The sequence below is a fragment of the Arachis ipaensis genome, chromosome B6 (assembly GCF_059453495.1).
Source record: "Arachis ipaensis isolate K30076 ecotype BB chromosome B6, ASM5945349v1, whole genome shotgun sequence".
In the NCBI taxonomy this organism is placed as follows: domain Eukaryota; kingdom Viridiplantae; phylum Streptophyta; class Magnoliopsida; order Fabales; family Fabaceae; genus Arachis; species Arachis ipaensis.
The window spans coordinates 25,471,570-25,499,033 of record NC_142441.1 but is presented as its reverse complement, the minus strand read 5'-3'; the positions used below and the strand labels follow the sequence as shown (position 1 = coordinate 25,499,033).

At 38.1% G+C, this 27,464-nt stretch overlaps 1 protein-coding gene and 1 non-coding gene across 6 annotated transcripts; both read right to left on the bottom strand.

Moving 5' to 3' along the window:
- Positions 1-674: 674 nt before the first annotated feature.
- PRP39 (Tetratricopeptide repeat (TPR)-like superfamily protein) lies at positions 675-9,474 on the bottom strand. 5 transcript variants are annotated; one of them, XM_088490213.1, is made up of 14 exons: positions 8,844-9,474; positions 7,807-8,694; positions 7,607-7,713; positions 6,504-6,733; positions 5,726-5,893; positions 5,234-5,597; positions 4,612-4,755; positions 4,272-4,424; positions 4,071-4,187; positions 2,806-2,886; positions 2,523-2,678; positions 1,889-2,179; positions 1,235-1,348; positions 675-999 (listed from the first exon to the last, which is right to left on the bottom strand). In XM_088490213.1, exons 2-14 carry the CDS (start codon positions 8,225-8,227, stop codon positions 880-882), a joined length of 2,466 nt encoding a protein of 821 aa, XP_088346339.1. In that variant the 5' UTR covers positions 8,228-8,694; positions 8,844-9,474; the 3' UTR covers positions 675-879. The 5 variants fall into 5 exon arrangements, with proteins under 5 accessions (XP_088346339.1, XP_020959936.1, XP_016207370.1 ...); XM_021104277.2 differs by having other exon boundaries at positions 7,807-8,249; positions 8,695-9,045; XM_016351884.3 differs by having other exon boundaries at positions 7,807-8,299; positions 8,695-8,873.
- Positions 9,475-18,195: 8,721 nt separating this feature from the next.
- Positions 18,196-18,303, bottom strand: LOC148554923 (small nucleolar RNA R71). The gene has a single exon (XR_015886897.1). It is a non-coding gene; the product is annotated as a small nucleolar RNA R71 (small nucleolar RNA).
- Between the last annotated feature and the right edge of the window lie 9,161 nt (positions 18,304-27,464).

Below are 27,464 nucleotides of genomic sequence, written 5' to 3'. Positions count from 1 at the left end.
AAGGGATGAGGAAGGGGAAGGGAACAAATGGATTGGGAATTTTGGGTGGGAGTTGAGGGGTGGGGAAAGAGGATTTTCTACGTCTCTTTTGTTTTAAACAACATTGTTTTAAAGTTCCGGTGAACGGAAAATGCTTCGAAAACTATTATGAGTTCCGGAGTATAACTTCAAGAATAAATTTTGGTAATTATTAATTTCAGAAATTATTTTGACACTCAAGTACAATTTCAGGGACTACTTTAAAACTTAACTCGAGGATGAATTATGTGAAAATTGGAAAGAAAAACTTTTGACCAAAACATATCAATGGAAGAAAAGCAGCATTAGTCATTAGATACGTAAATTAAACGGACCAAATATTTTGAGACAAATTTGAAACTTATCCTAAATGGAAGAGACACTCTTTTTCTCGACCAAATATATACTCCAATATAACTCAAATACGATTTCCTTTTGACGTGCTATATTTACTTACTTAGAGCAGAGTGGTAATCCACTGCACCCTATCATACCACTCGTATGTTAATTTAAGTTTTTTCACGATCAACAAAGGGCATTTCTAACACTAGTTTTTTTTTAACAACTTTACCCGACGAAATTTGAAAATTCATGTTAACGACCCATGACTGTTAACTTATCGCACAAATGCAATTATCAAATGACAAACGACAATCTAGAGGAAAAAATAGACATCTTTTATGGAATCAACGTGACTAATAATTGCAGGTTAATCAAAATCATATTCTACTATCTTCAATGGGTATAAACTTGAGCTCACTACAACTATGCTCCAAACTCCCTAATATCTAACCTATAATATGAAGACCCAAGAGAAAAACAAAATACACGAAGAAACAGGAGCCATTTCATTTAGGCAGCTCAGTAATAACTCCCGTAATAGGCTTGAGGAACTGCAGCAGGTTGCTGTGCAGGAGCCACAGCCGCTGCAGGAGCCACAGCCGCTGCAGGTTGTGCATAACTTTGCTGGGGAACGGCTGGCTGGAGGAAACAAAAAAAAGAGAGTAGTTACATCGACTAGCAATCTCAGCATAGCAGAGTGTCCAGAGATGACACAATCAATAGACATATTAAGGTGTAGCAGCCTTATGTGGACGACTGAGAAATCAATTAACGCTAGAAAATAGGTACACAAATTTATCTTACACAACAGTAAGGGAAACAAATCATATAGGGCCAAAAAATCACAAAAACATGACATGAAACTGGATTGTACCTGTACCGGATATGCTGCTGGATAGGCTCCATAAGCAGTATTTTGTGGAACTGATGCAGGCACCTGAGAATTTGGATAGTTAGCTCCATATCCAGCATAAGCCCCATATGAAGCCTGCATCAAATCAGAATCAATCAGTTCAAAACAAGGATAGAGACCTCATAAAGAGCCACCGCTTGCTACCCCCAAAAACATGGAACTAAGAAAATTGTCAAGCTGCAGAATAGACATGACATCTCAAGAATATAAACCACAAGTCAACTACAGTCACCAACCAAGACTTGTCCTGTTAGATATTTAGATGGTATCAACTACATGTGGATAAAACAATGCCATGTTATAATTGACAAGACAAACTCCATCAAAACATAAATGAAAAGCAATAAGGACACAACTGTCAGCAATCAACCCACAGTTGCATGATCGAAAAGGCTGCACAAATGCTAATTCAACCCTTTATAACCAATGCTGTTATTGCTGTGGATTGATTGCCTGTGGTGCATCAGATTAATGTGTTCCTAATCCTTTCTAATTATATGGAAGTATGATAACAGAAGCAATTAACCTTTTATTTCTCCCTAGTAAGTAGGACATATAAACAAACCCTGTTCATGCAGAGCAAACAAGCACGTAAAAGAGAAATGATAGATATACCGGCTGAGTGTAGCCAGCAGGCCACTGTTGTGCCTGTGTGGCTGGTGGCCAAGCTTGAGGTTGTACACCATAATTAGCCCACTGATTCTGTGCATTTGGATATGCACCCACTGCAGATTGAGCAGCTGATGGAACAGAATAAGATCTTGCCATTTTTGCTTTATCTGAAGCTAAAAAGTCCTCAGCATGACGTTTTTTTAACTCTGACATGCTCCTGTGTGGCAAGAACAATTTGGCATGCCTATCCTCACACCTCTTGATAGATTGGACATCTCCAAAGAGATTCAAAAACTGGAAAATGAACAAAAAAGTTTGTGAAATATTTTAACAAGGCGTCAATTTTCAAGATTACACGAGGGAAAAAAAGCAGAAAGAAAAATTTTGTTAACAACAAAGACATCCACATGAGGCCATTTCATGTCACTTAAAATAACCATTTAAAAAAGAAAGAAGAATCAAACCATGGACCATATAGAATATATTTTTTAAGAAAAGAAGGCACCTATAAGGAACTGGACACTGGATACATAATGAAGCTCCAACTAATGACATCTGAATGTACCATTCCAACCAAATAACCATTGAGCAAAGATGAAATTCAGGTAAGGCCCACTACTCCGCATAAATGGTTTACCTCCAAAAAAATGCTAGAAAGTTCCTCCCGCTCAGCTGCACTTACAACACCAGGACTCTCAGGGTTAGGCATTATAAATTTGACTACCAATGACTCCAAATAGTTCATATCAACTCGCTTTGGTGGGGGCTGAATAGCCTCAAAATGCAATAAAGCCTGCAAGTAATGTAGAAGCGAAGGAACTCATTAGATCTGCAAAAATTGAGGAAATACATGAAAATTCCGCAACTGCATTATACAAATTAATTTATAATTTATAGTGAAATGGAAACGTAGGACAGACCTCAAGTAGCGGTTTCGACATCATAACATTCTCAACCCCTTCAACTAGAATCTGTCTTGCCTTTTCTGCATTCCCAGAAGCCTGGGCAGAAATGATAAGAACAAATTCAATAAGTATACAATTAACACTGACTGAAGCTATATAACCAGTGATATATAACCAGAATTATTGAGTAAAATTAAAAAACGGTTAACCTAATACATAAAAGATACTTCATAATGTATCATTGGAGCCATAAATAATGCCCCAAGGGCACACTTTAACCCCCCCCCCCCCCCCAAAACAACCAAAAACAAAAAAATGGAAGGTTTTGTATGTTCTTGATGCATTTAATGACAATAAGCTTTAAATATTGTTATCTATATAAAAGTATTCCTTGTTTGCATCCTAAAAAAGTTTGCTTAAAGTAATCATTAAGCAAAACCTTATTAATAAAAATATGGGCCCATTTTGGTATTTAGTCCTTGTTTGGTGCCATTAAGTTGTTAGAAAAAGATTTTTTTTCATTGAAAGAATTATCTTTTTTTTTTTATTTTTAGTGTGTGTGGTAAAATTTTAGTAGTAAAAGTAAAAGCACCAGAAAAAAAAAAATTTTAGAAACTACAATTTACATCTATTGTTAAAAGATATTTTTCACATTAAAAAAAGATGTTTTTGACATAATAAATAAAAAAGTATTTTTGTATTATTTCCAAACATAATTGTTAGATAAAAAGATATTTTTACATGAGATATCCAAACATAAAATTATTTTACTTTTCTAAAAGATCTTATAAAAAAAATCACTTAAAAAAGATATTTTCGTAGAAATTCATCCAAACAAGTACTTAAACATCATAAAATACAATTCTAGAAAGTAATTTAAAAGCAAGTTATTTTGCAATTGAAGAGAAAGTGTAGAAGTGCTTGTTTATCGTTGTATTAAGTGTCCCTTGAGAAGTAAGATATTAACTTCTCAAAAAGCACCTTAAAAGATAACTTTTTTGAAAATCAGAAGACATACAGCCAAAAATTATAACAACCTTAAAATATAATTTTGAATTTTGGAAAGTTGAAAAAGTCTTAAGAAATTGATGTCTTACTAACAATATAGGGGCGTGTTCCTATGCTAATAATAATAATAATAATAATAATAATAATAATAATAATAATAATATAACATAGCAAAGGACAAATGAAAATGCACATCCATGTCTAATCTTATTGATGCTTCAAATGAGAAAAAATATTCAGGATATTTGTACCATATAAATTTCCAAACTTACCAAATAGACGAATCGAGAAAATTGAGCAAACAGCATCGGCAATGTTTGGGAATGTTCTTTTCCCTTTTCAATGGCAATGGCTTGTTCATACAAAGAGAAGGCATCCTCCAACTTTCCCTGCCATCCAAAGGGATTGAAAAGATGTAAGCAATGGACACTTGAATTGGCATGGAAGAGACACTATTTATGAAGTCCTCATACCAGTCGATGTTCCATATTCGCGTGCTTGATTATCGCTTCAAGAAGACCAGGAGAAATTTCAGTATGAACAAGTTGATAGGCAGCTCTAGCACCAGCTATATCTCCAGACTGCTCCTTAAACCGAGCAGAAAAAAGATGTATTTCAGGTTGCCTCTGCATCATTACAAATAACAATGATCAAATTCAAGATACTACATGACATGAATTTAATTGTAATATATATTATTTGACAACATGGTCATCAAACTTTTTGGAGCAAAAGTAGTTACTTGAACACTACAGTTAATGATTACAACTTCACAGAAAATCAGCAATGTGGAGCACAAGCAACAGAAACTACCTTGACAAAGACTTGGGTTGCCCGAGCAAGCACATTATTTGCAAGATCCATACTTCCACTGGCTTCCATACACAAAATATAGCGTATCCAGTACTCAGGGTAATTGGCACATGCAATGACACACCGCTCATATAACTTGACAATCTAATTCATAGAAAGAAAGAAAATAAACTTCTGTAAAAGATGCTCCTGATGATACATAAGCAAAAATCAATAATATAAATGGTAAAAAGATAATGCGAAGCATTAAGAAATACTCCTTAGCGGAACAGAGAGGCCCCTCTAATATGAAAGGAGGGACCCTCCTTGCCTGAGACAGATGATTAGGAAGATTAGAGGACACCTGCATGCATAACATTCGCACTTTAAAAAGAATAAACTTTCACAAACACATGATGAACCTAGAATGTCCACTGACAAATTAGGGTTTGAAGTACTTAGCCTCAAGAAACCAATTTGAAGGCCCATGCTTTAGTCTCAGTTCAATTTCCCGATTAAAAAGTTGCTTCATCCAACGAATTATCCAGTAAAACATATACAGCAGATTTACTTACTGTAAGTCAATCTAAGTCAGGAAAAACTAGGAATAGAAATAATGCACACTAGAAACCAGCTCAGTTACCTTGCTTAAGTCACCTTCCCTCTCTATAAAATCCAGATAATTATGCCAATTTTCAAGCTCTCCAACATTGAGTGGCCGTACATGAAAGTATGGCCTCCTGATAGCTGTTTCAAAACCAATGATCTTAGAATCGAACTCTTTAGCTTTCTTATACATCTCTTCTCTAATGGCGATATACTTCTCCAACTCTTCTGCTTCTGTTAATCCAGCACTTACAGGTTTAGGAGAATTTTCTGCACCATCAGGACGAACCTCTCCCTCAACAGTTTGGTCAGCAGCCTCTGAAGCAGCACCTGCCACTACAGCAGCTTCATCAGCAGTTTGTAGCTCTGAAAGAGGTCGATTTGCAGCTAACTCCTTGAAGCTGCAACATCATTTTCAGCAAGCAACGTTACACAAATAAAATAGTAGGACAAAAACCACCAAGAACCATTAGCAATGTATTTTCAAACTTAACAGAGATGGATAAATAATGTAAAAACAAATAATCACCTGTTGAAATATCGATCCAGTTGCTGATTTGGATTCTCTAATATTCTAGTGTAGATATTGGCAAGACGGGCCCAGTCTTGCTGCATGTACTCATATTCAATGTACTTGTCCCAAAGAGGAAAAGAAAGATAATCTGTCCCAACATAAGCTAATCCTCGTTCAAAAAGCCTGACACATGGACACACAGTTCTGGTTAATAGGTGAGTACAAACATCTACTTACTGATGCACATCCATATACGGGAGACAGCAGCACTAGTGTTCAAGGGGACAAACAAATCACTCGTAACATCATATAAGACATCCAAACGCTGCATTTACCTTCCTGCAAAAAATCATACTATGTCCGAGAAATGGAGCAGTCTTAGAGGCCATCTTAGCCATTAACCAGATGAGATCTTCCCAGCAGCAATTTGCAAATTGATCACCTCAGAGTGTCAAAGTTAAAGACAGATACCATTCCAAAAAGGGGGGAGAAAACAAACTACATAACTCTGGACTTCAAAATCAAATGCAAAAGTATATTATGGCCCTAAAAGTTTCAAACAACTCCATATAGTGGATTCAAAACCAAATTTCCACATCAGAAAGGAAAACATTCTGACATGCAATCCTATCAAAGCTTTTCCGCCAGAAAAGGAAGATATCACTGTTGCACCCATTCTGAAATTCGGTTAGAAAGCAGGCGAGAAACACCACAGCCCAGTGAATAAGAAATCTGATGAAAACCTCCCAATGCCAAAAAGGGGAAAAAATAATAAAAAATAAGCAACCATTACCTACGCACAGTGTCTGGATCCCCATACGTGCCTATAGCAAATATGCAATAATGCAACCACATATCCACTGAATAGGTAACACCTTGAACAGCACGTTCATAAACTTCAACAACTTTATCGACAGAGCCAAGCCGTGCCTCATGATCAGCATATTTCTTCCAATAACCATAACATAAGGGAAACTCAGCTAGAAAAGCATCATAAACTCTTCGAATCTTCAGAATGTTATCCTGCAATGATGAATTTATTGAATGGGTTTTGTCATTTGTGAGTACTAGAACTTAGAGCAGAAATAAAAACAATAACAATGTTGCCATCAAAAAAAGATCCAGAGATTAGAAAGACAATAGAAGACAAAAACGAACTTTCATATGGCAGATATATCACAATTTCTAAGAAGCATTCCAATGAGTAACAAAATGCAGAACAGTGCTCACTTCATTCTCCTTTTGGAAAACCAAATCAAATATATTGCCCACAAAAAATCATGTGAAAATTACAACCAGAAAAAGCATTTTTTAGAGACAAAGAATTACAACAAACTATTTTGAATTAAATTTTCTTTAGGGGAAAACACAGATATGTATTTTTAAATTTACAATGTAGATGGTTCAATTCAATGCCTTTGAACACACATACATACAATTGTAATTGCAAGAATATCATGCATTAAAATATCATTTCATTGCCTCATCTTTTTCTCAGGAAGTATTAGAAGTCTAAAAATATCTCAAACTTCTTCAATGCGAAAACACCACATGCAATTGGCTGGAATTGTAAAAATACATTCCCCACAACGAAAAAAGAAAGAAAGAAATGACTGAATAACCAGAGAATAGACACAAACCAGCGACAACATGCATCCATACAACTCTACTCCAATTAAAAAGGGAAAAAAAAGAATCAAAGAGCTCATATATTCTATATGCAAGACATACTCAAACTAGACATTACATTATAAAGCTCGAAGCAGACACTGCCACTGAAAACAGCAGAGCAAAACACTTTCCTCCCAGTCATCGAAATAAAAACGTTAATACTAGAATAATAACACATCCAAGTTCCAACAACTAATTCAAGTCTTATGTATTATGGAAACAAACCTCGGCCACCTTCTCTGTCTCTTCGATCAAGGAAGTCCAAGCCGTAAAATCTGAAGAATTAGCTCTTACAATATTCCACAGTCGATCTTCTTCAGCAGACATGGCAGCTGCAAGCAGCAAAATAAAAGATGATAATAAAACAAATGAATCGGACACAAAAATTGGGTTGCATTGCATATAGGTAACAGAAAATATCATACCATAACCATCCACAAGCTGTTTCTCATCAGCCGATCCATCAGTGTTCCCTAATGCATTCCCATTTTCAAGTCCTGTTGCATTTGCTATTGCACCCACTGGACCACCATTTACTTGACTTGAGCCTGTAGCTGCACTTCCAAGCCCACTTGGAGCTTCAGTACCTTGCTTGGAATCCTCCATTGAATTGGTTTGGGCTTCTGGTTGCATAGCATTAGGATCCCCAGCATAAGCATTCCCGTCGCCAGTATTCGAATAACCTAAGGCATAAGCTGAATTGGCTTGAGTAACAGCCTCTGCAGCAGGCTCAGCAACAGTAGAAGCTGCTTCCTGAGTAGGGTTTGAGGCAGAGTCACCAAACCCAGCAGCAGCATGTGTCTCAGCTGCAGGTGCTTCGGCAACTACTGTTTCACTATCTCCCATAGTTGAATAAGCAAGCCTTCACCTTCAAAAGCTTAATGAATCAAACAAGCAAATAGTAACGCGGTAATAATCCTACAGAAAAAGTTAACTAGCAGGTTAGAAATGGAAGGACAAAACTAAAGAAATTCATTGTTGTTCTCACTATGCAGTGTTGCTCTAAATGCAAACATAGTTTCCCTAAATTATATATACAAGCATACAAACAAAAAGAGATAATTCATCGCATTCTACAAAGGCTTGGAGCTGAATTAAATAGAATTCCTAAAATCTAGGAGTGCAACAAAGAGCGCATCACAAAATCACAGACTCACAGTAACAAGAATTCTAGGTACAGCATTTGGATTCAGAGCAAACATAATCATCAATTAGTACAAAATTTGAATTCTAATAAATAGCTACGACAAAACCTGGCTTAGGTTTTTCAGATTCTAAACCCTAATCGACACTGCAGATAGCACTGCAAGTACCTGAAGAGAGAGAGTGAGTGAGAGAGAGAGAGAGAGTGAGAAATTCGCAGAGAGTAAAGCCTTCTCTTTCTTCTTCAGCAACACAATCTGAAATTGGAAATTTGGAAAATATGAAGTAGGGCAAGGAAAGAGGTAGTGGATTTATATACCGGAGCATTGAGTTGTGGTTGCAGGTCCGTGGCGTTTGATGCACCCTCTGTGTCGTTAACCGTTGGTGTTGGATAATAATGCGATCTGAGCCGTTAGTTTAACCATTTGATTTGTTCTACCGTCTAGATTAAGCAATGGGCTTTTCTGTCTTACTGGCGTCGTGGCTAAAGTGTGAATTGTTTCGTGGCAACGGGGGTAGACAAGTGAGTAAAGTGACCACATCATACGAAACCAAAGACACTGGTTACTATCAAAGAGTTTTTTATTGGGTTAAGACTCATTGACCTTTTTGTCTAAAAGGCTTAAAGGGCTCTTAAGATGTACATTGGGCTCTTCTAGGTTGGTGTTTGTCCGTCCAAGCAAACTTTTGAGGCCCAAGAAGTCAAGAAAATCTACTTCGGTGAAAAAATTATTTATCTAAAAAGGTTTGATCTTCATTTTTCTCTTCGTACACCCCAGTGAACACTGCTGAACCCCACCTCATTAAAGGAGGAAGGACACTCCAAGACACATGAGCCACGACAACCACCAGAGCAGAAGATAGACATAATGGAAAGAAGTGGAACGAAAGTATGCAAGGTGGGGGAAGACCAAACCTTTATAAGAGACACCTCTCTCGTTTCCAAAGAAGAGGATTGGATGTTAGAAGAGAATCAACAACCAAATATAGTGACTATGCACCAGCCGGTAGTGGAGACCCAAAAAACCAAGTCTTTTAGATAGCGTTTGTTTTGAGGTACTAAGACAGAGACTGAGAGACTGTGACTCAATATTATGTTTGTTAGTTCAGAGATTGGTACTAAATTTTCTGTCTCTGTCTTCAAAATTTCAGTATTTCAGTACCTCCAAAAAGTAGGGACATAGGGGACTAAAATTTTTAAAGATGGAGACTGAAACTTTAATAACATTTTATACCTAAAATACCTTTATTTCAATTAATTAATTTCAATTTTATCCTTTGTGCAAATTAAATTAGAGTTTCATTGTTGTTTCAATTTCTGTCTCCCATTTTGTACCAAACAGAATACTGAGATTTATTTCAATCTCCGTCTCTTAGTCTCTGTCTCTCAATCTCAGTCTTTCTGTCTCTGTCTCTCCACCAAACGCTACCTACGTAGCGTTTGTTTTGAGGTACTGAGACAGAGATTGAGAGACTGTGACTCAATATCATGTTTGTTGGTTCAGAGACTGGTACTAAAATTTTTGTCTCTGTCTCCAAAATTTCAGTATTTCAGTACCTCCAAAAAGTAGAGAGACAGGGGACTAAAATTTTTAGAGATGGAGACTGAAACTTTAATAACATTTTATACCTAAAATACCCCCATTTCAATTAATTAATTCTAATTTTATCCTTTGTGCAAATTAAATTAGAGTTTCATTCTTGTTTCAATTTCTGTCTCCCATTTTGCACCAAACAGAATACTGAGATTTATTTCAATATCTGTCTCTTAGTCTCTGTCTCTCAGTCTCAGTCTTTACGTCTCTGTCTCTCCACCAAACGCTACCTAGAGATGCGGTAAGAGGAAGGACAAACCCCATGGACATGGAGGATGACAGCTTCTCATCATCTGAGGGAGAAGAGTCTGAAGAATTTGACACTGATATGGAGATAGGAGACAAGGAGGAAAAAAATAGAGGTACTACCGAGCCAACAAAAATGAGCAGTCAAACCCCAAAAATTAGAGTGGAGAGAATGGATGGGATTTTCAATTTCGTCCTAAACGAGGCAGCTGTGAAGACTCTTAGATACCCCTAGTGGGATACCCTAATAGTGAAACTCCTCGGAAGGAAGATTTTCTGTCCAGCAATCACTAGGAGACTAAAAACTATGTGGGGAAGGAAGAGCATTATTGAAGTGATTGATCTAGGAAGTGATTTCTTTGTAGTAAAATTTTACTCTCAATAATACTTAAATTTCGCCCTCATCGAAGGACCATGGAAGATCCTAGACTATTACCTCACAATTTGACCATGGAATCCGAATTTCAACCCGGAGGAAGCAATTATCAACTCTATTGCGGCATGAGTGAGACTTCCAGGACTAGCAATAGAATACCATGAAGATGAAATGCTGAAGAGGATAGGAAACATTATAGGAAGAACAATCAAGATGGACGCGAATACAGCTAACAAATATCGAGAAAATTTTGCTAGGTTGTAAATTGAAATTGATCTTAATGAGCCTTTGGTCTCATAATACGCCATTAACGGAGTTAAATACCTAGTGGAGTATGAAGGGATTTATAACATTTGTTTCTCTTGTAGTATGGTAGGACATAAGAAAACAAATTGCAACAAAAATACCGAAAAATAAGCAACTGGAAAGAGTAGAAGAGGAGGCCAACCAGAAGAAACATGGCGGGACAAAGAAAAATGAATAGTTAGAAGGCAAAAAATACGAGGGCAGCATGGGAATTGCAGGAAAATACAAGGGCAAAAACGTCCTTTAGGAGAATGATGACCAATATGGTCCTTGGATGGTAGTACAGAGAGCAACTTGTGGAAAAAGAACTGGAAAGGTTGGTGAAAAAAAACTGGAAAGGTTGGTGGGGGGACTAGTGGATAAGGAAGCAAAAAAGAAATATAAAATGGGACAAATATGACAGGCACGAGGTATGCCTCACTATAGGTAGTGGAGGACGAGGTAATAGAAAAAGAAACAAATGATGTCTCTAATCAGGGCGTGGATAATGAAAGTCAGAAAGAGACATTAACCAAAGGGAACCCTATTGGAACAAGCCCAACAACAAAATCCAGTAAGAAGAATTATAACCCAAAAGCCCAGAAAAACCAAACAGTTCAATAGGAACATCCGAAGTAGTCAAAAACCAAATAACACAAACAACGGACCAAACCATGACACACAAAGCCACAACACCCCAATCCCAACAACTAAGACCTCTACACATGACCCACAACCCTTGAACAAACCCGTTTCACAAAACACCTGTATAAAAAAAAGAACCAAAAAACTCACTTTGAGCCAACCACAAAGTGTCGATCCATCCCCAAATCACCACCTCACCCTAGCATATAACACTCTGATTCTCCACAAGGTTATTCTCAGAAATTCTGTGATGAGAAAATTCGATAAATATCTGAGAATCACCTTGTCATAAAATAATAAGGCAGATTTAGACTTGATACGTGAAAAGAATAGATATACTGTGAGAGATAAACGCGTGTCCTAAACTTCAATATTATTTTACTCTGTTTTAATTAGTAACAAGACTCGGTGATTTCAAAAATTACCCTTCCGATTCAATTATTCTATGGAATAATTACTTTCATAAGATTTTAATAATCTCTTTAATTATTTTTTAAAAGAGTTGATAAATGAATCATTGAACCACACTATTTTAATGAACCAAACCTTGAACTGGATTGGTTTTTTTCTTTTGGTCCAACTAAACCACCTCCCATCCAAATAAACCCAACCCTAGTTATCTATTCTCTCAGCACGGCTTGGAACTCAACATAAACCATAGTTTCACCTCCTCAGAGATGCGTTGCTGCGGTGTTGGAGGAAGGAGAAGGCACGAATCCCTTATCAACAGCTCAGCCCATCCTTCCTTCTGATAAATGTAGGTAGGTAGCTTCAAATTTCTCTTCTTCCCCAAAACACACATCAAGCAGAGAAAAGAGAGGAAGGGCCAGCGACGGGAAAAGAATAGAGAGCAGGATGAGGATGACCAAGCTAAAGCAGGAGCTTCATCCTACTCACCCAGTTGATTCATCGAGCTTCTTTATAAAGTGAGAACTAGTGATTTCACCTTCTTCCCTTACTTCTCTAATTTGAATCTCTGACCATCTCTTTGCTCCATTTCTCTAGTTTGCCCGATTTTTGAAACAACCACCATCACAAGCAAGAGAGGGGTTCGGTTGCAAAGAGACAGCAGATGCAAGTTTTGTGCGTTTGATCAACAAACAAGGTAAGTGATAGGATAGATAGAATGCTTCTTTTGTTACTGAGCTTGTTGTTTTGGATTGATGGATTGTTGTATGTTTGATAAATTAATGTATGTTTGAACGATGATGGTTGCTGGTTTATGATCGGTATGCTTGATGATGAGTCTCTATGAAAAACTGTGTTTAAGATAATGCAGAAAAATATATGTTCAATTGTGTATATGTACTTAAAGAATTGTGAATGATTGAATTTGAGTTTATGAGGCCGCGTTGAGATTGGTAACAACTTTAGATAACCAAAGAAAACATAAAAGTGTGATTTTAGGGGAGTTATAAGCTAGGGTGTAGAATTTGGCATGTGAGGTTGTTGGAATTGTATTGTGCAGAATTTCTACAATTTTTGCATAATTGGCAGCAGAATAAACGAATATCTAGGAGCATTCCAGACCAAAATAGTGTATAAAATTATTTTTTATGAAACTTTAATATGTTTTAAATGTCTCATACAAATTTTAGAATTAACTGATAAGCAGATTGGAAGAAATGAATTTTGAAGATTGATGGTTTTTATAGAAAATTCTATCCTCTTACTGTAGAAGCACCAACTTCCAACCCACTTAACTCTTAATTATAATAAGGGATTAAGTTGAAACTAGCGGCAATTTGAATTTTTATATGTCTATAATCTCCAGTTCAAATTTCAGATTGATACCACATTTAGCCAATTAGATATGATGCAGGGAAGGTGGCTAACTTCCTAAATTCTGAAAACCCTTTTCAAAAAAAGCAGGGCAACGTTCCCGATTGAATAACTTTTTCATACGGCATGATATTGATTCATAATTTATTTTGTTTGAAATCTAAATGAGTCTTGTTTGATGTCACCAATTTTGAAAGGCAATGAATGAAAATTGGATTTTTAATGAATTTATTGAGTTTACTGCTCCGTGCTGTTTTTCTACAATAAAAGCAGAATTTTGAAAGATTTGTACAAGTTTCAATTATGGTCGAATTTTCCCAGAACCAAGCTTTATTTTCTAAACGAGTGATTTTATAATAACTAAGGGAATTGAAGAGAGTATAATAACCAATTAAGGATGTCTACATGATAAATTGTTAAGGAGGGTCTAAAAGTGTTGAGATTAAAGGAACCCATAAGGGTGGCCCTAGTACCGTTTTAAGGAAGGTTATGCCCAATTTTCTTTTGTAAGATCACATGAACTTAGTTAAATGGTGATGCGAAAGTATGTGTAATCAAATGGTGATGCGGATGTACGCTTAATAATGTGGTGATGCGGAGGTGTGTGTATGTAATTGGTGAAGTGGAGGTATAATGAAAAGAAAAAAAAAATGAGAAACCATGAATGGATAATGATTCATGAGAACTGTATGTTGAATGGGCCTTGCGCCGAATTGCTAATGCGAAAGTACCCGCCTAACTGATAGCCTGAGGTTGCTAATGCGAGAATGTTTGCTTAACTTATAATCTGTTTCTTACCGTGATGCTAAGATATCTTAACTGACATGGGTTCACCCATGATGATAATTGTGCCTGACTGACATGGTAAAGAGACCATATTCAGGGTTCACCCCGAGTAACGTCGGATTGCGGATAGACAACCGACACATGAGCTCATGGTCGGCACTAGGAATAGGCATGCATCACAAATTGTTTGCGCATTTGATATTGTGATGGTTCACTATTCATTCTTTCTGCCATGTGGTATCTGCTTCTTGTTAATCTTCTATTCTCTAATTCTTGTTTGTATTTTAAAATTATGACTTAACTTTCTCAAAACTTAGAACAAGATAGTAAAGTTAGGAATAATAGTCATAGAAAATAGCATAGGAACGACATTGATCCCAAAGAAAGATGCCAAGGAAGAGTTATGTCAGAACCTACGATACAAAAATGGCCGAGAGACTTAGCAAGTGAGTTATTACGATAGAGTCAGAACTCTAGGTTTTACGAGAGAAATGTGTTTTCACGATGTCACCTTACTGGGAACCATATAGGTTCTCACCCCCTTCCTTTTCCTTTTCCCCCAGATGGAGGATTTTGACTTGTCTGTCACCACTGGAGTTCTATTCAGAGAGGTACCAGAGGAGCATATTTTTTTGAATCCTACAGGAGATGCCCAATGCTAGTCCTGAGATGAGTTATGCAGACTTGTGCCTCAACGGTGAAAAGAAAGTAGGATAAATGGTCTTTATTCCCTAGACTTTGCTTTTCCTCACTTTTGTAGCAATTTTGAGGGGTAGAACTTGATATTTTCTTTTCTTTGTTTGTCTGGATACCAGCTTAGGGGTTTTCTATATGAACCAGGTATCTGAAAAGTTGTCAGTTGTATATAAGTTTATATGTATATCTATATATAGCTAAGCGTGTCAAGTTTGTATGAACTAACTTAAGACGTATATATGTATGAAAGTTTTTTCTGTAATCTTGTTGTCATTTGATTTTGCTATTAGTGTGGTATTTATTTTATATTATATATCTCTGAAGATGTTTATGTTTTTCCTAACGGGCTTGTTAAGAAAAGCATATGATAAAAATAAGCTAACATACGCGATGCCGTTAGTACGAAAGGCTCATATGTAGTAAATATTACTGAGTCTAGAGTTTTATAGGGCTATTGAGAAGTAACACCTGACGACTAGCAGTGATTCAGAACTGCCAAAAATGATTAGCCGACAGATGATTAGCCGTGCGGTGACAGCACATTTGGACCACTTTCACTGAGAGGACGGGAAGTAGCCATTGACAACGGTGATGCCCAACATAAAGCTTGCCATGGAAAGGAGTATGAATGATTGGATGAAGGCAATAGGAAAGCAGAAGTTTAGGAGGAACAAAGCATCTTCATACGCTTATCTGAAATTCTGACCAATGAATTACATAAGTATCTCTATCTTTATTTTATGTTTTATTCATATTTTAATTATCAATTCTCCATAACCATTTGAATCCGCCTGACTGAGATTTACAAGATAACCATAGCTTGCTTCAAGCCGACAGTCTCCGTGGGATCGACCCTTACTCACGTAAGGTTTATTACTTGGACGACCCAGTGATCTTGCTGGTTAGTTGTGCGGAGTTGTGATAAAGAGTTGAGATTACAATTGTGCGTACCAAGTTGTTGGCGCTGTTGCCGGGGATTGTTCGAGTTTGGACAACTGGCGGTTCATCTTGTTGCTTAGATTAGGTAATTTTATTTTATGTTTAAGCTTTTTACTTTTTATTTTCGAAAAAAATTTTCAAAAATACAAAAAAATTTTCTATTCTGTTCTTTAGAGTTTCTAAGAATGAATTCTAGAGTTTTATGATGATCTGTTAAAGTCTGGCTGGCTGTGAAGCCATGTCTAATCTTTTGGACCGAGGTTTCAACTTATTATCACAAGAGCTTGATGATTTCTATCAATCTTGCTGTTGAAAGTAATGATCTGCTAAAGCTTGGCTGGCCATTGGCCATGTTTAGTGTTTTGGACCGAAGCTTTCACTGAAAGCTTGGCTGGCTAGTAAGCCATGTCTAATTCCTGGACCGGAGTTTTAGACTAACATTGCATGATTCCTGGAATTATTATTAAAAATTTTGAATATCTTTATTTCCTTTTCCATATAATTTTTGAAAAATCACAAAAAAAATTATAAAATTTATAAAATCAAAAATATTTTATGTTTCTTGTTTGAGTCAAGTGTCAATTTTTAAGTTTGGTGTCAATTGCATGTCTTTATTCTTCTTGCATTTGTCGAATATATGCAATATGTTCTTCATTGATCTTCAAGTTGTTCTTGATGATTCCAGTGCTCTGATATTTAATTTCTCTTATTTTGTGTCTTTTATTGTTTCTCACATGCATTTTTAAATTGTTATAGTCCTTAGTATACAAACTTCTGAGTTTGGTGTCTTGCATGCATTGTTTATTTGAATTTAGTTGCATTTTTCATTGTTTCTCATCATTAAAAATTCAAAAAAATTTTAAATTGTGTCTTTTCAAGTCAATAACATAGAGAATTGAAGATTCAGAAACATGCAGCAGAGGAATTACAGGAAAAAGCTGGGCGTTCAAAATGCCCAGTGAAGAAGGAAAACTGGCGTTTAAACGCCAGCCAGGGTACCTGGCTGGGAGTTAAACGCCCAAAAAGGTAGCATTTTGGGTGTTAAACGCCAGAATGAATGCCATTCTGGGCGTTTAATGCCAGGAGGACACTAGAGGGAAGATTTTGTTTTAATTCAAATCTTTTTCAAATTTTCATAATTTTTCAAAACCAAATTTTTTTCAAATCATATCTTTTCAAGCATATCTTTTCAAAATCAATTTCTTTTCAATTTTTTTTATTTATTACTATTTTCGTAAATCCTTGCTACAATTAGTGATTTAATTCAAAATTTTCAAGTTGTTACTTGCCTATTAAGAAAGGATCAAAAGTTTTAATTCTAGAATCATATCTTTTAATTTCTTGTTGGTCAAGTAATCAACTTTAATTTTAAAAACTTTCTTCTTTTTAATTTTATTCTCAATCATATCTCCTCAATCATATCTTTTCAATCACATCTTTTTTAAAATTAAGTTTCAATCATATCTTTTTTATTTCTAATTTTAAAATCTTTTTAATTTCTTTCCCAATCTTAGTTTTCGAAAATCATTCACCAAATTTTCAAAATTTCTTTTAATTATTTCAAAATCTTTTTACTTTATTTTCGAAAATTCTTCCCCTCTTCCCACATCCTTCTATTTATGGACTAACACTCCTCCTCAATGCACAATTCGAACTCTATCCCTCTTGATAAGTTCGAATTCTTTCTTCTCTACCTTCTCCTTCTATTCTTCTTTACCTCTAACACCTCAAGGAATCTTTATACTATGACATAGAGAATTCTATATTTTCTTCTCCTCTCTTTTCATATGAGCAGGAGCAAGGACAAAGGCATTCTTGTTGAAGCTGATCCTGAACCTGAAAGGACCTTGAAGAGAAAGCTAAGAGAAGCTAAAGTACAACTCTCTGTAGAGGACCTAACAAAGCTTTTCAAACAAGAAGAAGCCATGGCAGCCGAAAACAACAACAATGCAAGGAAGGTGCTTGGTGACTTTTCTGCACCTACTCCTGACTTCTATGGGAGAAGCATCTCAATCCCTGCCATTGGAGCAAACAACTTTGAGCTTAAGCCTCAATTAGTTTCTCTAATACAACAGAATTACAAGTTTCATGGACTTCCATTGGAAGATCCTCATCAGTTCTTAGCTGAATTCTTGTAAATCTGTGACACTGTCAAGACCAATGAGGTTGATCCCGAGGTCTACAAGCTTATGCTCTTTCCCTTTGCTGTAAGAGACAGAGCTAGAACATAGTTGGATTCACAACCTAAAGAAAGCCTAAACTCTTGGAAAAAGCTAGTCAATGCCTTCTTGGCAAAGTTCTTTCCACCTCAAAAATTGAGCAAGCTTAGAGTGGAAGTCTAAACCTTCAGACAGAAGGAAGGTGAATCCCTCTATGAAGCTTGGGAAAGATACAAGCAATTAATCAGAAGGTGTCCTTCTGACATGCTTTCAGAATAGAGCATCATAGGTATCTTCTATGATGGTCTGTCTGAACTGTCCAAGATGTCGTTGGACAGTTCTGCTGGAGGATCTTTTCATCTGAAGAAGACGCCTGCAGAAGCTCAGGAACTCATTGAAATGGTTGCAAATAACCAATTCATGTATACCTCTGAAAGGAATCCTGTGAATAATGGAATAAGTCAGAAGAAAGGAGTTCTTGAGATTGATACTCTGAATGCCATATTGGCTCAGAACAAAATATTGACTCAACAAGTCAATATGATTTCTCAGAGTCTGTCTGGAATGCAAGCAGCAACAGGTAGTACCAAAGAAGCTTCATCTGAAGAAGAAGCTTATGATCCTGAGAACCCAGCAATAGAAGAGGTGAATTACAGGGGAGAACCCTATGGAAGCACCTATAATCCTTCATGGAGAAATCATCCAAACCTCTCATGGAATGATCAACAGAGGCCTCAACAATAATAGTGGAAGAAATAGGTTTAGCAATAGCAAGCCTTTTCCATCATCTTCTCAGCAACAGACAGAGAATTCTAAGCAGAGCCACTCTGACTTAGCAACTATAGTCTCTGATCTAATTAAAACCACTCAAAGTTTCATGACTGAAACAAGGTCCTCCATTAGAAATTTGGAGGCACAAGTGGGTCAGCAGAGCAAGAAAGTTACTGAACTCCCTCCTAGTACTCTTCCAAGCAATACAGAAGAGAATCCAAAAGGAGAGTGCAAGGCCATCAACATAACCCACACGGCCAAACTTGGATAGGAGGAAGAGGCAGTGATTTCCACTGAGGAAGACCTCAATGGACGTCCACTGGCCTCAAAGGAGTTCCCTAATGAGGAACTATAGGAGTCTGAGGCTCACACTGAGACCATAGAGATTCCATTGAATTTACTTTTGCCATTCATGAGCTCTGATGAATATTCATCCTCTGAAGAGGATGAAGATGTTACTGAAGAACAAGTTGCTAAGTACCTTGGAGCAATCATGAAGCTAAATGCCAAGCTATTTGGTAATGAGACTTGGGAGGATGAACCCCCTTGCTCACCAAAGAACTAGATGACTTGACTAGGCAGAAATTACCTCTGAAGAGACAAGATCCTGGAAAGTTCTCAATACCTTGTACCATAGGCATCATGACCTTTGAGAAGGCTCTGTGTGACCTAGGGTCAAGCATAAACCCCATGCCTTTCTCTGTAATGGAAAAGCTAGGAATCCTTGAGGTGCAAGCTGCAAGAATCTCACTAGAGATGGCAGACAATTCAAGAAAACAAGCTTATGGACTTGTAGAGGATATCTTAGTAAAGGTTGAAGGCCACTACATCCCTGCTGATTTCATAATCCTAGATACTGGGAAGTGTATGGATAAATCCATCATCCTTGGTAGACCCTTCCTAGCCACAGCAAAAGCTGTGATTGATGTTGACAGAGGAGAATTGGTCTTTCAAGTGAATGAGGACCCCCTTGCGTTTAAAGCTCAAGGATCTCCCTCTGTAACCATGGAGAGGAAGTATGAAAAGCTTCTCTCAATGCAGAGTTAAACAAAATCCCTACATTCAAACTCTAAGTTGGGTGTTAGGAGGCCACAACCAAACTCTAAGTTAGGTGTTGAGAGGCCATCATCATGCTCTGAGTACCTGTGAGGCTCCATGAGAGCCCACTGTCAAGCTACTGACATTAAGAAGCACTTGTTGGGAGGCAACCCAATTTTACTTATCTATGTTAAATTTCTATTTTCCATTGTATTTTATGTTTTCTATAGGTTGATGATCATGTGAAGTCACAAAAATAATTGAAAAAGCAAAAACAAACTGAAAAACAGAATGAAAAACAAGCACACCCTGGAGGAGAAGCCTACTGGCGTTTAAACGCCAGTAAGGGCAGTAGAATGGGCGTTAAACGCCCAGTCTGGCACCATTCTGGGCGTTTAACGCCAGAAGTGGGCACCAGACTAGCGTTTAACGCCAGAAAAGGGCAAGAAGCTGGCGTTAAACGCCAGAAATGGGCAGCAACCTGGCGTTTAACCCCAAGATTAGCAGCAGAGGGCATTTTGCACGCCTAATTGGTGCAGGGATGAGAAATCCTTGACACCTCAGGATCTGTGGACCCCACAGGATCCCCACCAACCTCAACTCACTCTCTCTCTTCTTCACACCTTTTTATAATACTCTTCCCCAAATACCCTTCACCAATCAACTCAATACCTCTTCCCCAAAAAACCCCTCACCTATCAAATACTACCCTCTTCTCCATAAACCCTTCACCATTCCACATCCATTCATCATAAACTCCACCTACCTCACCATTCAAATTCAAACCACTTTCCCTCCCAAACCCACCCATACATGGCCAAACCAAACCCCCCTCTCCACTCCTATATAAACCCATCTTCACTCCTTCATTTTCACACATCTTAAACACTACTTCACCCCTTGGCCGAAATACTAACCCCCCCAAATCTCCTCTATTTCTTCTTCCGCTACTCTCTTCATTCTTTTTTTGCTTGAGGACGAGCAAACCTTCTAAGTTTGGTGTGGTAAAAGCATTGCTTCTTGTTTTTTCATAACCATTTATGGCACCAAAGGCCGGAGAAACCTCTAGAAAGAGGAAAGGGAAGGCAAAAGCTTCCACCTCCGAATCATGGGAGATTGAGAGATTCATCTCAAGGGTGCATCAAGACCACTTCTATGAAGTTGTGGCCAAGAAGAAAGTGATCCCCGAGGTCCCTTTCAAGCTCAAAAAGGGTGAATATCCAGAGATCCAACATGAGATTCGAAAAAGAGGTTGGGAAGTTCTCACCAACCCCATTCAATAAGTCGGAATCTTAATGATTCAAGAGTTCTATACCAATGCATGGATCACCAAGAACCATGATCAAAGTGTGAACCCGGACCCAAAGAATTGGCTTACAATGGTTCGGGGAAAATACTTAGATTTTAGTCCGGAAAATGTAAGGTTGGTATTCAACTTGCCAATGATGCAAGGAGATGCACACCCCTACACTAGAAGGGTCAACTTTGATCAAAGGTTAGACCAAGTCCTCATAGACATTTGTGAAGAGGGTGCTCAATGGAAGAGAGATTCAAGAGGAAAGCCAGTTCAACTAAGAAGGCATGACCTCAAGCCCGTGGCTAGGGGATGGTTGGAGTTTATCCAACGCTCAATCATTCCCACTAGCAACCGGTCTGAAGTTACTATAGACCGGGCTATCATGGTCCATAGCATCATGATTGGAGAGGAAGTAGAAGTTCATGAGGTTATATCTCTAGAACTCTACAAGGTGGCGGACAAGTCCTCTACTTTGGCAAGATTAGCCTTCCCTCATCTCATTTGTCACCTCTGCAATTCAGCTGGAATTGACATAGAGGAAGACATCCTCATTAATAAGGACAAGCCCATCACTAAGAAAAGGATGGAGCAAACAAGAGATCCCACTCATGGACAAGAGCATGAGGAAATTCCTCATCATGAAATCCCTGAGATACCTCAAGGGATGCATTTTCCTCCACAAAATTATTGGGAGCAAATTAACACCTCCCTAGGAGAATTAAGTTCCAATATGGGACAACTAAGGGTGGAGCACCAAGAGCATCCCATACTCCTTCATGAAATTAGAGAAGATCAAAGAGTCATGAGAGAGGAGCAACAAAGGCAAGGAAGAGACATTGAGGAGCTCAAGCACTCCATAAGATCTTCAAGAGGAAGAACAAGCCGCCATCACTAAGGTGGACCCGTTCTTTAATTTTCTTGTTCTTTATTTTCTGTTTTTCGAATTTTGATGCTTTATGTTTATTTATGTTTGTGTCTTATTACATGATCACTAGTGTCTATGCCTTAAAGCCATGAATATGAATCCATCACCTTTCTTAAATGAAAAATATTTTTAATTGAAAAAGAAAAAGAAGTACATGAATTTCGAATTTTAAAATAGTTTAATTATTTTGATGTGGTGGCAATACCCTTTGTTCTTCTGAATGAATGCTTGAACAGTGCATATTTTTGAATTTGTTGTTCATGAATGTTAAAATTGTTGGCTCTTGAAAGAATAATAGAAAAGGAGAAATGTTATTTGATAATATGAAAAATCATAAAATTGATTCTTGAAGCAAGAAAAAGCAGTGAAAAGCTTGCAAAAAAAAGGAGAAAAAAAAAGAAAAAGAAAAAGCAAGCAAAAAAAGCCAATAGCCCTTTAAACCAAAAGGCAAGGGTAAAATAAAAAGGATCCAAGGCTTTGAGCATCAGTGAATAGGAGGGCCCACAGGAATAAAATCCTAGCCTAAGCGGCTAAACCAAGCTGTCCCTAATCATGTGCTTGTGGCGTGAAGGTGTCAAGTGAAAACTTGAGACTGAGCGGTTAAAGTCGTGGTCCAAAGCAAAAAGAGTGTGCTTAAGAGCTCTGGACACCTCTAATTGGGGACTCTAGCAAAGCTGAGTTACAATCTGAAAAGGTTCACCCACTTATGTGTCTGTGGCATCTATGTATCCGGTGGTAATACTGGAAAACAAAATGCTTAGGGTCACGGCCAAGACTCATAAAGTAGCTGTGATCAAGAATCAACATACTGAACTAGGAGAATCAATAACACTATTTGAATTCTGAGTTCCTATAGATGCCAATCATTCTGAACTTCAAAGGTTAAAGTGAGATGCCAAAACTGTTCGGTAGCAAAAAAGTTAATAGCCCCGCTCATCTAATTAAAACTGATCTTCATAGATGTTTTTGGAATTCATTGTATATTCTATTCTTTTTATCCTATTTGATTTTCAGTTGCTTGGGGACAAGCAACAATTTAAGTTTGGTGTTATGATGAGCAGATAATTTATACGCTTTTTGGCATTATTTTTAGTAGGTTTTTAGTATATTTTAGTTAGTTTTTATTAGTTTTTAAGTAAAAATCACATTTCTGGACTTTACAATGAGTTTGTATGTTTTTCTGTGATTTCAGATATTTTCTGGCTGAAATTGAGGGACCTGAGCAAAAATATGATTCAGAGGCTGAAAAAGGATTGCAGATGCTATTGGATTCTGACCTCCCTGCACTCAAAGTGGATTTTCTAGAGCTACAGAAGTCCAATTGGTACGCTCTTAATTGCGTTGGAAAGTAGACATCCTGGAATTTCCAGCAATATATAATAGTCCATACTTTGCCCAAGATTTGATGGCCCAAACCGGTGTTCCAAGTCAGCATAGAAATTCTGGCGTCAAAACGCCAAAACTGGCAGAAAAGCTGGAGTTAAACGCCCAAACTGGCACAAAAGCTTGCGTTTAACTCCAAAAAAAGTCTCTACATGTGGAAGCTTTAATGCTCAGCCCAAGCACACACCAAGTGGGCCCGAAAAGTAGATTCTGCATCATTTACTCATTTCTGTAAACCCTAGGATACTAGTTTTCTACAAATAGGACCTTTTGCTGTTGTATTTCATAGACTTTTACACAACCGATCATACTTTTGATCTCTTGATCACGTTTGGGGGCTGACCATTCGGCCATGCCTGGACCCTTTGTTCTTATGTATTTTCAACGGTGGAGTTTCTACACACCATAGATTAAGGTGTGGAGCTCTGCTGTTCTTCATGAATTAATGCAAAGTACTATTATTTTTCTATGCAATTCACGCCTACTTCCTCTCCAAGATATACTCTTGTTCTTAATTCAGTTAAGTCAGAATGAAGGGGTGACCCGTGATAATCACCCAATCTTCGTTACTCGCTTAGCCAAGATCGCGTGCCTGACAAACACAAAGCGATCTACATGATGTTCAACGTAGTCATTGGACGATAGCTAGAGTATACTCTCTTGGGTTTCTAATCTCAGATTGGAACCTTTGTGGTATAGGCTAGAATCAATTGGCGGCCATTCCTGAGATCCGGAAAGTCTAAACCTTGTCTGTGGTATTCCGAGTAGGATCTGGGAAGGGATGACTGTGATGAGCTTCAAACTCGCGAGTGTTGGGCATAGTGACAGACGCAAAAGGATCAATAGATCCTATTCCAACATGATCGAGAACTGACAGATGATTAGCCGTGCGGTGACAGCGCATTTGGACCATTTTCACTAAGAGGACGGGAAGTAGCCATTGACAACGGTGATGCCCAACATAAAGCTTGTCATGGAAAGGAGTATGAATGATTGGATGAAGGCAATAGGAAAGCAGAAGTTTAGGAGGAACAAAGCATCTTCATACGCTTATCTGAAATTCTCACCAATGAATTACATAAGTATCTCTATCTTTATTTTATGTTTTATTCATATTTTAATTATCAATTCTCCATAACCATTTGAATCCGTGGGATCGACCCAGTGCACTTGCTGGTTAGTTGTGCGGAGTTATGATAAAGAGTTGAGATTATAATTGTGCGTACCAAGTTATTGGCGCCATTGATGATCACAATTTCGTGCACCAGCCATCAGTCAGGAACAAAGGGGGGCTGGTAGCAGCATCTCCGCATTCGGGATTGTCATAGCTCCCTGTGCTGGTGGATGAAGTGGAGTCCGGGGTGTCTGGGTCTTCTTCAGGTGGATGGTTACCAACAATCAGCGCTTTGAGGTATGTAAATCGGCGCTTGTTACGGCGCTCTCTTCGCTTTGCCTGCAGGTCAAGCCGGTCCAACCTCTCAAGTATCTGAAGGAGCAGTTGATTTATTGAAGGTGCTTGTGATGTGGAAGGAGAAGGGATATCTCCGGTCGGTTCTGCAGGCCAGCTAGTAGTGGCTGCTGGAGGTCTGATGTACTTCCCATTGGGAATAATCTGATCATCCCGTGAAAGTATGGCCTTGGTGTCCCCAGCTCTGTAGGAGACTCCAGCTGCTGAGACTAGATCTGAAACCAAGGCGGGAAAGGGTAGGTTGCCCGCAATCTGTACGTGTCCCATGGCGTGCCAGAGGTATCTTGGTAAGTTGAGCGGCTGGTCTGTAAGGATACACCAGAGGAGAACAACCATATTTGCAGTGAAGGAGGACTCGTGAGTGCTCAGAAAAAACGTAATGGGACATAATCTGTGCCCATACTCGAGCTTCCACGGTGAGTGCTGAAGCCAATATACCCTTAGGTCGGGATCGATGGTATCCATAGATCCATCTGCTGCCAGGTTGTGCTATAATTCTGAGGACGGCGTCCCAGTCAAATTGGTATGTCTGGCACTTGAAAGAGACTTTTTGGTATGCGTCCAATCCTTCTGGAGTAGGGGGAAGATCTAAAGCTCGCTGAATGGCCCCTTCGGATATAGGGACTTGCTTCTCACGGACATAAACAGACTGCATGGTTGGTGACGTGGCGGAAATTGGCGAATTAGGAATTGTTATAAGATATGCGTTGCAAGTATAGTTCTTAACCAACCAGAAATCCGCTTATCAATTTAGAAGGGTTGTCACAAAAATTAAAATTAAAATACTGGGAGTATGAATCCCAGGTCGTCTCCCAACAAGTTGCAGAAAGGTGTGCTATTTTATTAATCAGATGTTTTCAAAAAAGAGTTTGAGTTGAATAAACAGAAAATTAAATTGGAGAAATTAAGTAATTTAAATAAAAGCCTTGACTGGGAGTAGATTAGTTGGAAGCCCTATTCTTGTTGAAGTACTCTCAAGATTAATTGATAATTGAAGTTTGTTCTATTGAGTTATCCCTTACTAGGTAAGGGAAAGTCAAACAAGTTGTAATGCTGTTTCTATTCACAAGTTCCAATCCGCTCAATTGAAAAGGATTAGTGTCAGTGACTAGAGAGCATTCCAACAATAAACCCAATTACAATTTTTCTTTTAAGCATCCTAACTCAAGGGTTCCTTTCAATCAACTCCCCATCAAGTTAGGGAACTACTCGCTCATCGTGAATGTAGAACTCATAACATAGGAAAGGGAATTAAAGAAAGACATGATAAATAAAACTCAAAGGAATCAATTAAAAATAAAAGTAATTCTTGTATTAATAAATTCTAAAATAATCCAATAGTAAAATTGAGTAAATTAAAGGACATGGAAGAGTAAAGCCAAGTAAAGAAAATGAACTAGAATGACGAAGTCTTGATGAGGTAATAACTCTTCTCAATATCCCAATGCAAAGAGCAATAGAAATAAAATCCTAAGAACTATGAATGTGTAGAGAGAAAACCTAGAGAAGGAGTAAAACTAGATCTCAAAACTAAAAATTGTGTGGAATGAATGTTGTTGTTAGTTTCTGCATGTTCTCTGGCTCTAGTATGCTTTTCCGGGCCGAGAACTGGGTCAAAGCAGGGCCCAAAACCGCCTCAAGCAAATTCTGCAGATTACGCAGATCGCGCACGTCATGCGATCGCGTCATTCATGCGAACGCGTCATTCGGCGTTTTGCCCTGCCACACGAGCGCGTCGTCCACGCCTCCGCGTCACTTGTGCTATTCCAATCCACGCGGTCGCGTGAACCATGCGGCCGCGTCACTGCGATTTCCTCTCTTTCGCGCGGTCGCATGAGCCATGCGGCCGTGTCATTTCTCGCTGGTCATCTCCTCAATCTCTTGTGTTCCTTCTATTTTTGCAAGCTTCCTTTCCAATCTCCAATTCATTCATGCCCTATAAAGCCTGAAACACTTAACACACGGATCACGGCATCGAATGGAATAAAGGAGAATTAAAATACATAATTAAAAGTCTCTAGGAAGCAAGTTTTTAATCATGTAATAATTTTAGGAAGGGAATATAAATGCATGCTAATCATATGAATAAGTGGGTAAAGATCATGATAAAACCACACAATTAAACACATTATAAACCATAAAATAGTGGTTTATCAGTTGGCATGTGAAAATTAGAGTAGAATTCAACTATCCATGAGAGATTAACCTGCCGTGGCTGTCTCCGTAAGAATCTCCATTATCTGCGCTCAATCCGGGGTTCTACAAAATCAACAATGTGGGTAGGGAGGATGAGTAGGTGCTCATTATTATAGTTTCGCTCAGCCAAGATAGGGAACATCTGCTCACAGTAGCGGTTAGTGAACCGCGTAGTGTCCATTGCTGGAAAGGCTTTCTCTGTTTCATTGACCTTAATGATCCTCTTGACCCTCTTTGTTGTCGGTTTGATTGCTGTTGAGGATGGTTCCGCAGCTAGTGCTCTTTTTGTTCCTCTCCTTACCGGTGGTTTGGGAGTAACTTTCTCTTTACCCTTCTTGGTGGCCATCCTGAAA

Excerpts from the sequence above, each read along its gene's own strand:
- PRP39 (XM_088490213.1), bottom strand. The coding sequence starts at position 8,227 with ATGGGAGATAGTGAAACAGTAGTTGCCGAAGCACCTGCAGCTGAGACA. Across the intron at positions 6,734-7,606 it reads AGACAGAGAAGGTGGCCGAG|GATAACATTCTGAAGATTCG; the intron begins GTTTGTTTCCAT and ends TCATCATTGCAG. Across the intron at positions 4,188-4,271 it reads CGAATATGGAACATCGACTG|GGAAAGTTGGAGGATGCCTT; the intron begins GTATGAGGACTT and ends TTTGGATGGCAG.